General features: G+C 38.6%; 1 protein-coding gene across 1 annotated transcript in view; it reads right to left on the bottom strand.

Annotated features, from left to right (window-relative positions):
* Nucleotides 1-5,730: 5,730 nt before the first annotated feature.
* RAB2A (RAB2A, member RAS oncogene family) overlaps nucleotides 5,731-10,394 on the bottom strand; it is a 43,287-nt gene continuing 38,623 nt past the window's right edge. The window contains exons 8-9 of the mRNA XM_032126232.1: nucleotides 9,608-9,676; nucleotides 5,731-7,368 (exon numbers count right to left, since the gene is read on the bottom strand). Of these exons, the coding sequence (XP_031982123.1) occupies nucleotides 7,273-7,368; nucleotides 9,608-9,676 (165 nt within the window). The 3' untranslated portion in view covers nucleotides 5,731-7,272. The remainder of the gene's footprint in view (nucleotides 7,369-9,607; nucleotides 9,677-10,394) is intronic.

The raw sequence follows: 10,394 nt of genomic DNA, 5'->3' as shown, positions 1-10,394 counted from the left end.
AGGGATGTCGGGGTAGGCTTTCTTCATTTTCTGTCCTGGCTCACGCTAGGAGCACATGGCCGTGGTAACAAGCCGCAGCACTGGGAGAATTACCTCATGGAATTGCAAGCACTTTCCAAGTAAAGGTGGAGTCTGGAGCAAACAGACGATCCAGCTGATAGTGGTTGATAAGCCTAGGGAGTATCGCATTGCTGCTTTGCTTACCTCAGAGACGCCTCAGTCCTTGTGGAGCAGGAAGAGGAGACTCCGACACATTGTCTCTCAGCGCCCGATAATGAGCCGTCTTCTTCCTGCAGCAAGCAAGCCGATGTCTTGGCTCACAAAGCAGCAGTTTCAGTAGAGGCTTCTCCTCTAATGGATCCTCTTTTCGATTGGTTGAGCAACAATCCCACAACTTTAGAATTTCAGAGTTCATTGAAGGAAAGCTGCTTTTCATCTTGCATAGCAATTGAATTAAACTGGAAAGCCAGGACAGAATGAAGTTACACACACCTTCAAAATGAAGCTGAAACCAAACAAAACCCCACCATTCAGATGGTGCTTGGCCAAAAATATGACTAATAGGCAAGTGCATTTTTCTTCTGTGATCGTACTGAAGAGTTCCACTACTGGTGGATGATCCAGGAGCCGGGATTTAGCAGTTAAATAGGTGGGTCTCTGACCAACTATGTCTCTAAGTTTACACAGTGGCACTGTTACAAGCAATCATCACTTCACCCGAAGTAGATAAAAGTGTTTTGTTTTACCAGTGATAATTAATACAGGTCTTCCAGAAGAAAAGGGAACTGTAAATATGCTGCTCTTTTTCTTGAATCGTTTCCCTTAAAAAGACACCCAAACTCCAAGGAAGGAAGAAAAAGGTGGGAGAAGTAACAAAAAGGAAGAGAAGTACACTGGAAGGAAAATAGAATTGGACTTGGAGAGGAATCCACAGAAAAGCCAAAGCACTTAATTTATGATGCACAGTGGTCAGTCCTGCACATAAGGACACCTTTTTCTCTGGAATTAAGTGGCTTTTTAGAAAAACTTCCCAGACAGGATCACAAGATTGCACATGAGTTCACGAACTTAATTTCTGCTTCATAGCAAGTAACTACAGGAGATGCCACAAGCACTTTTGTTTCTGTGCAGAAATGTTTTACTTCTGAGATGAAAGTTGAACAACACTGGGCAAGGAGGAGCAGCAGAGCCCATCGGCTGGATTTTTGTGCACCACTGACAGCTGACAGACCTTCATCGGTGACCAGTTAGTTTAGGTCAGTCAGTCACTTTTGCTTAGAAGTGGCTGGATTGACTCTCAAGGGCACCAGACACAGGAATTCTTTCGTGTTCTGATATTCTCCATCTTAAGTACTTTAGACATGACACTAACCAGCAACCCAAGGTCCAGTCATCCTCATAAATTAAAATGGGATAAAAAAACCCCATAAGGACAATCTGTTTCTAACTACATTCAAAACAAAGCTTTGCTGCACACAACAATCACAGACAGGTGTTGTACATTGATTCAGGGTTTTTTTTGAGCCAACAGCTGACAAGTAGATTTGCTCCATCTCCTCTGCTGCTGTCTCTGTAACACACCCCTCCTCCTAAAAACCATTCACATGTGTCCTACAAATTCTGAACACTGCCTCAGCTCCGGTCTTAGTGCTGTCAAATGTGCACCTGGCAACAATGTACAAATTTAGAAGTTCCTTTGTCACAGGTAGTCCAGTGCTACCGTCCTCGTGTAGCAACACCTGCCCAGGTGTGGGTGCCAGTGCTCAGGTGCTGGGCAATGCCTCTTACACTGACAGCCTCTTCCTGCCTCATCTTCGGAGACAGCAAGCAACCCCATGGATTTCTGTCTTCCCAAGTATCCTTGCAATTTAACTGTTTTTAAAGTCACATTCTTTCAGACATTTCCTGCATCTGAAAATGTTTTCCCATGCCATAATCAGAACATGCAATGTTTACTTGACTGCTTTAACCCAGAAACTGTTAAATTGACAATTGTTAGCACAGTACCTTGGTCTCTTTCGAACTGTCCTCACACTTTAGGGTTTTCCTGCCTCCCAGTATTTTATGTCTAAATCTAGGAAAAGTAATAGAACTGGGCTTCACTTAAGAAAGGCTAATTAGATCCTGCTGTAATTTACAGCAAATATACCATCAACAAGAATCTGCCCAATATAAACATTTATATCTCTGACTCTTTAACAAAGGAATTTAAAAAATCGTAACTATGCTGGGGGGGGGGGAACTCCAACAAACATACTGATGCATCAATTCATCTACATTTATGCTGCCATGGACAATTTTATGAGAACTGTAATTTGGGATAGGAATACAAATGGATGTGCAGACTTCTAAATAAACTTTGAAGAAGGTTTTTCCTAAGCCTTATTTCACCTCTATGTCACAGAGCTATGGGATGTTGCAGTTACATCCCAGATGTGTGTTTCAGTTTACGTATCAAGTCAAATGCCTATCACCACAACACAGATATGCAAGCAAACACAAGTTTTTAAAATGTATTTTTAAATGAACAGTGTATCTGCTGGTACAGAATAGCCATTTCTTTACTCAGCACTCTCATAACAGTATGCTTTTTTAGGCTGGGGTATAACTGACTGTGGAGCACACTAGGTTTGCCTTCTCCAACTTGGATTGACTGCAGTAAGATTGCTACAGCGACAATCTCTTTCCTCAAGCCAATGCTTCCCCCCCACGCCCCCCAGATGCTAAGCAAAGAATAAACTTCTAGCTTTGCCCCTCCTTTATTGGAAGGGGAATAGGGTAATATGCTGTAATTGGTTTTCCATGTTTGCCAAGAGTCTGTTTCCTCTTATCATCCACAATATTTAACATAAGTCTTGTAATAGTTCCAAAAATAATAAAATCTGTCCCAAGAATAAAAATGATAGATCCACAACATGCTGCTTTTTTTGTCACGGTCTTGGTTTCGTAACATTCTGTTAGTAGTTTTTATTGCCTAATGTTGTGGTTTCTTTCATATGCGGCAGACCCAGTAAAGACATTTCATCAGCTACTTACACAGCAGCGCCTGAATTATTTACAAATGGAGATTTCAGTAGTGTACTACAATAAATCACCACTGCATACTGTTAAAGTTACGTTGCAGTAATGTGGCAGAAGAAAACCCAGAGATTCTAGGGGGAGGAACATTAAGTATATACAAATCATACATATGAGCTCAGCAAACAAATTTATTCAGATATCCAAATAAAACCTGTTAGTCTTCCTCTGTCTCCCCTATCTCCTCCCATGCCATACTGGAAAAGGACTAGGCAAATTATATCCCCCCACACATGCAAACCAGTACACACAGGAGGTCTAACAAGTAACAGAGCCCATGGAATACTTCCTTCACGCTTTTGTATCACGCAGCCAGATAGCACACACCTCCCCCTCTCCCTCACCCTTCCACCCCTAAAACAAATGCCCCATACTGGGCAAACTCCTCTAAGTGTGAGAGTTACAGATGTGGAGCAAGTAAAGACAGAGAGCAGCATTTTGCTCACAGGCTTCAGTTTGAACGAAACAAAATGAAAACAGAAAAGAGAAAAAGGAGATGATATACAGGAGAAACTTGATTTAGAAGGAAAAAAAAACCCCAAACAAATCAACTAAAAAACCTAAGAAGAAAGTTGTAGGACACACAGCAGAATCAAAAGCACAGTCTGTTAAGAGGAATCACTACCTCAGGCCTCAGCATTTACAAAAGCAATACCCTACTGGTAACAACTTTGAGTAAAATACAGGCACATTGGGGTGCCCTCTTTAAGAAAGGCTGCTTAAAAAAAAAAAAAATAATCCTGCAATGCTCAAAACTGTCTTTTGATATTTCTAAGTTTATTTAATACATGTTCTGTTGGTTTTTTTAAATTCAGATTCAGTTCAAGTGTATTTTTGAGCCTGATAAGAGTTTTCAATTTCTTTCCAAGAAAAGATTTAGTGCTCTAACAGTCAGTCACAGGTGAACTCTTAAGGCAGAAATAACTTACCCAATATAAATGTATGTCATTTAGTGTGTGCCACTTCTAACCCAAACAACATACAAATATTGCAGCAGAAGGCTCTTCAACAGCCACCACAACAAACTAAGTGTCACAAAAAGTTTAACACAGCAGGAAGGACACAACCCTGGAGCAGGGGATGGGCACTCACTGCTTGCTATAGGCTTCAGACACTTGTTACTTCAGCTTATCAGCAAGTGTTTTGGCAGTCATTTCACCTTAACTCACTGCTGAGTCTGATCTGCACAAGAATAAATCATTATGACCGAAGCCAAAAGAGATGCACAGGTCTAAGATTGAGGGGGAGCTGTTAATCTTTCTTCAATGACTGCCAAAATTCCATAGCATTTCATTTTTAGCAGAAATGGTAGAGACAAGTCTTTAGTCATGCTTAAATGGCTTAGCACCCCAATATCCCTTTTTTTAAAAGTTAACTGTGCTTTATACCATATTCTAAACTAGGACTAAGGGAAAAACTGAAGCTTGGTACGATTTTTTGGTATCAACAGTTTCACATTACATGTAGCAGCTGTACAAGTTGCTGGGAAACAATTACATGTTTTGGCTCTTTGGCTGTAAAAATGTAACCAACAAAAGCAACTGGAATTCAACATGAAATCCCAGCAAATTATCAGTCACTCATGTGCAAGTAAAACTGAAACCTGTGAAAGAATCATCTTGTCAAAGCACATGTTTTAGAAGTAAACCCTCCTGCTAGGTTCTGTGTTATAAAATTTTCAAATTCTAATTGCAGAAAATAGCATCAGGGCTTCTCAAAAAGAACGCCTACAAAAATACAGATATTTCTGTAGCAACAAAAGGTTTATGTGTGCATAAAGTTTGTGACAAAAAGCCAGCCAGAATGCACAGACATTTCAGTTTTGTTCTAGCTACTCTTTGAAAGTACCAGAGTCTTAACATAACATAGAGTCTAAGACTGGCATGTGAGCCAGGACCAAACCAGCAGGATCAGCAACTGATTGCATACGTGACTTTAGTAAGTCACAGCGTATTCCCCCTGCCCCTCTCACATCCCAAAAAGCAGCACTGGTGGCTCTTTATCATACTAGCCCTGGATTCCTGGGCAATTCTATATACCTCTTCCATGTTCTCAGAAAATGAGAGACTGTCAGAAGCTTTCAGTTTTTCAAATCATCACCACTTACAACAGCATGCATTTTTGTTCTTCTCGAGACAGGGTACAAATCCCCCCCCGCTCTGCTCCCTTAATGGACCATTTCTATGGCTAAATTTATTCCCCTTTGTAATGAAGCTTAGTCTGCTAGATAAGAGCATACTTTTCTCTGATCTCAAGCAATTGAATTCTACAACATTACCAATTGGAAAAAAACTTCAAGTAGTTAATTCAAGCTAATAGTCTTGTTCATTCACTCTTTCTTGTGAACAGCTAGTTACAACATGCCAGTTTTCCCTTGTCATCCATGCAGTTCAGTCCTATGGTTTTACTGTCATGCAACACAATTTTCAAACTCCAACTGAAACAGTAAGAGTGCTTTATAAATGCAAACTTTGTATAATAAACAATTAACAGTTCAAAGTATGCAAATGGAGTAACATCTTATTAATTTAAAATTTGAAAACAATTATATTACATTGCTGAAAGTGTTCCTAAGTGTGTAAAAAAGTACTGAAGTCAGCAACTAACATAAATCCATCTTGGTTCCCCCTTCCCCAAGATACCAACAAAAGGTTCCACACCATTTTTTCAAATTTTATTTAATCTCAGAACCACTGCTATGTTACACCCATCAGGCTGAAGTTTATTCACTCTGGATGTTCAAGTTCTGACAATCAGAATGGGTGACATGAGGATCCCTTTCCCCCAGTGTTGTGTTGCAGTCAGTATTGGTCCAGTAAGACAAAAGTTTTGCAGTCATTGCCTGCCCCCCACCCCTTTATTTCCCCCAATACATGAAGCATGGTCTAGCATTAGTGTCACCCTTTTGTCTGCAACTATTTAAATAGGATGAGATGGAAATTCAGTTGTTTGCACATTTGTACAAAAGGTGACATGAAAATTCTGTATTTTAACAAATAAACACTTAAAACACAGGATTTTGTTTTGCAGTGTTGCAACCCTTTCATTTGAGGAAAAATATGCCCCCCCCTGCCAGCCATGACCATAATAATTAACAAAACAGTTGTAGTTTTGATTTTCATCAAGATTTCCAAACTGGCAGATTTTATTTTCACACCCTCTTCACAATAGACAAGATGCTTACCATATATTTAGGATTACAAGTTGTCACTAAAAGAAAACTTTACACAACCACTATACATTTAGGTTGAAAAACTGTCCTTGCATGAAAAATATACCTAGAAATCAAGTGGTAAACAAGAAAAAAAACATTGAGAAGATTAATGTTTTTAAAATGTGCCATTTTAAATTTATCAACTCCTCTACTTTTCATTCATACTGTTTTTACCTATAGTATTTGTTAAGGCAAACAGCTAATCCATTTCTGAAGAGGTGTTGTGGAAATTGTGGATAAACAGCAAACATTTGGCATTAAAATAGATAGCACGTATGTAGCCTCTAGTAATATACATTAAGCATCTCTCTTGGACTTCAGGATAATGACAGGGGAGCATGAACATGCTAACAATGTCAAAAATGCTTAAAATTTAGCATCCAAGCAATTTCTATTAATGCTTCTGTAGTTTTCAAGCTCTAAGTAGTATAGGTTTTATGCAAATGCATTAAAGAATTCTAGCTTGGCAAGTACACCCAAGCAGGTTATTAAACTATATATACAGAAAGTGATAAATACAGAATTAAAAGAGTCCTTCCGCTTCTCTTCATAGCCTTGAAAATTGACAAAAAACTTGAGGACAGCTCTACAATATTAAACATTAGGTAACCTCAGGAGCTGGGAAACCTAACTACACAAACTGATTAAAATACTCAGATGATTTTGTAGTGTTTAATACAATTCAGTTCGTAGTCAAGGGCACAAGACAACATTTAACAAAAATAATCACATCAATTGACCTAGAAATCAAATGTAAATAGATATGAATACAATCTCCAAAATCTGTCTTTAAGTGAACATTAACCATTTATTCAAAGTTATACAAGAATTTGAAGGATAAAGTCTTCTGCAACAGGAAACCAACTTACAAGTTTCATGTCTCAGTTGAATTGAAGTGGAGGTGAGCGGGGCGGGGGGAGAGAAGGGTGAACAAACAAGTTAGTAGGCCCCATCCAGGCAGCTAGAAAGTAAAAACAGGCTCAACAGCAGCCTCCTCCAGCTTGTTGTCCTCCCTGATTGCCTGCAAGTGTTGCATTGGTGGCAGCATGCTGAGGGCCAATTTTTATGCCATTTGCCTGAAATGAAGTTTAATACACACTGTAAGTATTTTAGAATATACTTGAAAAGATACTTTTTCTATTTAGAAGATCATATAACACATTCTCCTAATGTATGCAATAAATATAGCAAAGTTTTTAATTTTTTCACAGCATGTCCTTAGTGATTAAGTATTATTTAAAGGAAGATGGCTTCCTTCTCATTTAAATTTTATCTCCATGTTACACTCTGTAGCTTAAACTCTTAAAAAAAAACCAAAACAAAACAAAGCCAAAACCCACAGAGCAAGAATTGTGTTTGAATACTACTGGGCACATGGCTCAAAAATACACAGCATTTGCTAAGAATGTGTAACCTCTCCCCTCTTGCCAAAATCTCCACTAGTTTAATAGTTTAATATAAAACTTTTCCTCTCTAGACAGCATTTCTTTCTGTGTTGAATCAGCTGTAGAGGCTAAGGGCATACGAGTGTTCTGTGTCATCAATAATTTCTGTGATCCCAAAAGACATGGCTACTTGCCAAGAACCCACACACAGCGTAGCTCTTTCGTTCATCAAAATCACACTTATATCTTAACCCTCACTCCCTCAAGTGGATTTTACCTAAAAATACAGCACTTTGAGAAAAGTAATACAGTAGCTTCAAAAATTAAGCTCTTAAGGAAACTTTGCGTCACAGCAAATCTCAGATTTATAGTGCTTGGCAGTTGTTCTGCAGCAGTGGTAGCCTTCGGGTTTCTGGCACTCGCTCAGTATTGACAGCAGCTGATGTGGTTTCTTTTCGCTCTTTGACTCCTCTTTAATAAAAAGCATGCCCTATGGCTCATTGGTTTTGCCCCCTCTGGGCTGATAGCAACTTCTTGAGGAATCAAGGAGCCAGACTTGGCATAAAGCCAAATAAGTAGCACGGACTGTTGGCTCTTGACAGCATATTGCAATCAGAGCTCCTTAAGGCACAGTAAAGCAGTCAGCTGCTATATGAAACCCGACAGATACAACAAGCGTGCTTTTTCAGACACTCTGATTGCTCTCCAATTTATATTGTACTACCAACTGCATTTTCTTCAGGAAAGATGTGAAAGAATTTTAAATTTTTTATCAGTGGACTGAATTTAAGAAGTGTTTCACCAACATGCACACACACTTTACAGTCAGAATTAGTTTGAAGGATTACTATTCAAGTCTTATTTAGCTACAAGTTTCCTGATGCATTACTTTGCATACTACTGAAGTTTCTCATTTTTTCCTCTCTGAAGTAATGAGTAATATTTTCAGTAGTCTAAAGTTTCTCATGTTGAAATATATTGAGCAGAAAGAGGTGAAGCTATTTAATTTGAGTCCTGCCAATTCCTTTCCTACTCTGAACAATTCTGCAAGGACTGTAATGTTTAAGAGAAGCATCACAGTGACAGTCTGGACACACCTCTCCACAGAGCAGAAACAGAACAGAGTGGTGGTGCAGATTTTCACATGTGGTTTTACTAAGCACCTCAGCAACAATATTCACGGACATGAAGGATAAAAAAACCAACTTGGTCTTCACAAAAGACTGGCCACCTCACATTGCCAAATTTTTTATGAGACATTAACAGAGAGCTTATACAATCTTAACATTTCTATACAACACTAGTATGTCTATTTCTCACCTCTGAATTTGAATCTGCTTTTTCTACTGCTGTGAACATCTCTCCTAACTGCTCAAAATTTTCAACAGCACAATCATTTCAAAATTCAAGAGACATTATAGGTCTTTCTAGCTCTTGCTCCCCTTTCTCCAGTTCTCCACCCCCACCCCAAACAAGCAAAGGCACAGGTCCCAATAATCTGTAATTTCAGTAATGTGCATAACCAAAATGGCTAATCTTTTATTCCCTACAGTATCCAGCCACCTAAACCAGGAACATTTCAAAAGTCTTTTATGTAACTCTCAAAGCAATCCCTCCCCTACACTGGACAGCTCATGGAGTGCATCTGGCATATCAACATGGTCCCCCATTTACATAGTGGAAAATTATCTTTGAAAACAGATGACACCATATGGAGAAGTGGATGAAAGTGGATTTTCTTCTCTTTTGGGGATTTATATTATTTTGCAATGCTTCATGGATGGATAGGGTCACTTATTTTAATCCATTTTTATCACAATAGCATTCTAGATGCAAATGGAACAGACAAATCTTTTACTGTTCAGCCTTCTAGGGAAGGTGAATTTTGCACTTTTAAAAAGCAAAGAGTCTTCAGAGTACTAAAAGTTACCTCATTATTAATGTCAAAAACGCCTTCCTGGATTTTCTCATAGATCTCCTTTGCAGTGTTAATAAATGCCTAAAACAGAGGAAAAAAGATGACAGACACAATGAATGCAATACCCTTTGGTGTAAGATGCACTAATTAGAATTCAATCTCTTGTGCAGTTGCTTCAGTGAGACTTTCCTTCCTGACCTCTGCAGAAACAGGTATGACAACAGCATCCTATAACTTACCCTGAAGCAGCAATGGATCACACGCTGTTTACAAAAACAGTGGCATTTTCATAACATCCGTATTCTACAATCTGTTGTCCAGTAATTACAGGGAAAAAGTGGTTTTTAAGATATATAAATTACTTTTAAACTATTTATTTCTGACCCTTATGGATAGATTGTGTGGCAGATGGTTTCCCCTACCCTTAATATCTTTGTAATAGGCCACTCTAGATTAGAGTGCTTAGCAACATAAAACCACAGGGTACTTACAATGATGATGTAAGGATGCTGTCTGCTGGATGAAACCTTATGCTATCATTTAATATTCACCTAATTTTAAGAACGTATTCTCTTTAATTAATCTTGCACACAATGGGCAACAGACATCTTAATAGTAGAAAGGAGAGGCCCCAGGTTTTATAACTTCTAAAAATCTATTGTTTTAATTCAGAGAAAATACTTCAACACTCAGGTCTGAAAAAGCGACTGCTATAAATGTTTTGGTTAAAGTTTACAATCAATGATTCCATTCTTCATCTCTCATTTAGCTTTATAGGTCAAGTAATGCCTAAAATAAT

The sequence above is a fragment of the Corvus moneduloides genome, chromosome 1 (assembly GCF_009650955.1).
Source record: "Corvus moneduloides isolate bCorMon1 chromosome 1, bCorMon1.pri, whole genome shotgun sequence".
Lineage (NCBI taxonomy): Eukaryota > Metazoa > Chordata > Aves > Passeriformes > Corvidae > Corvus > Corvus moneduloides.
Note: the sequence above shows the minus strand (reverse complement) of the source record. Positions and strands in the feature narration are given on the sequence as shown.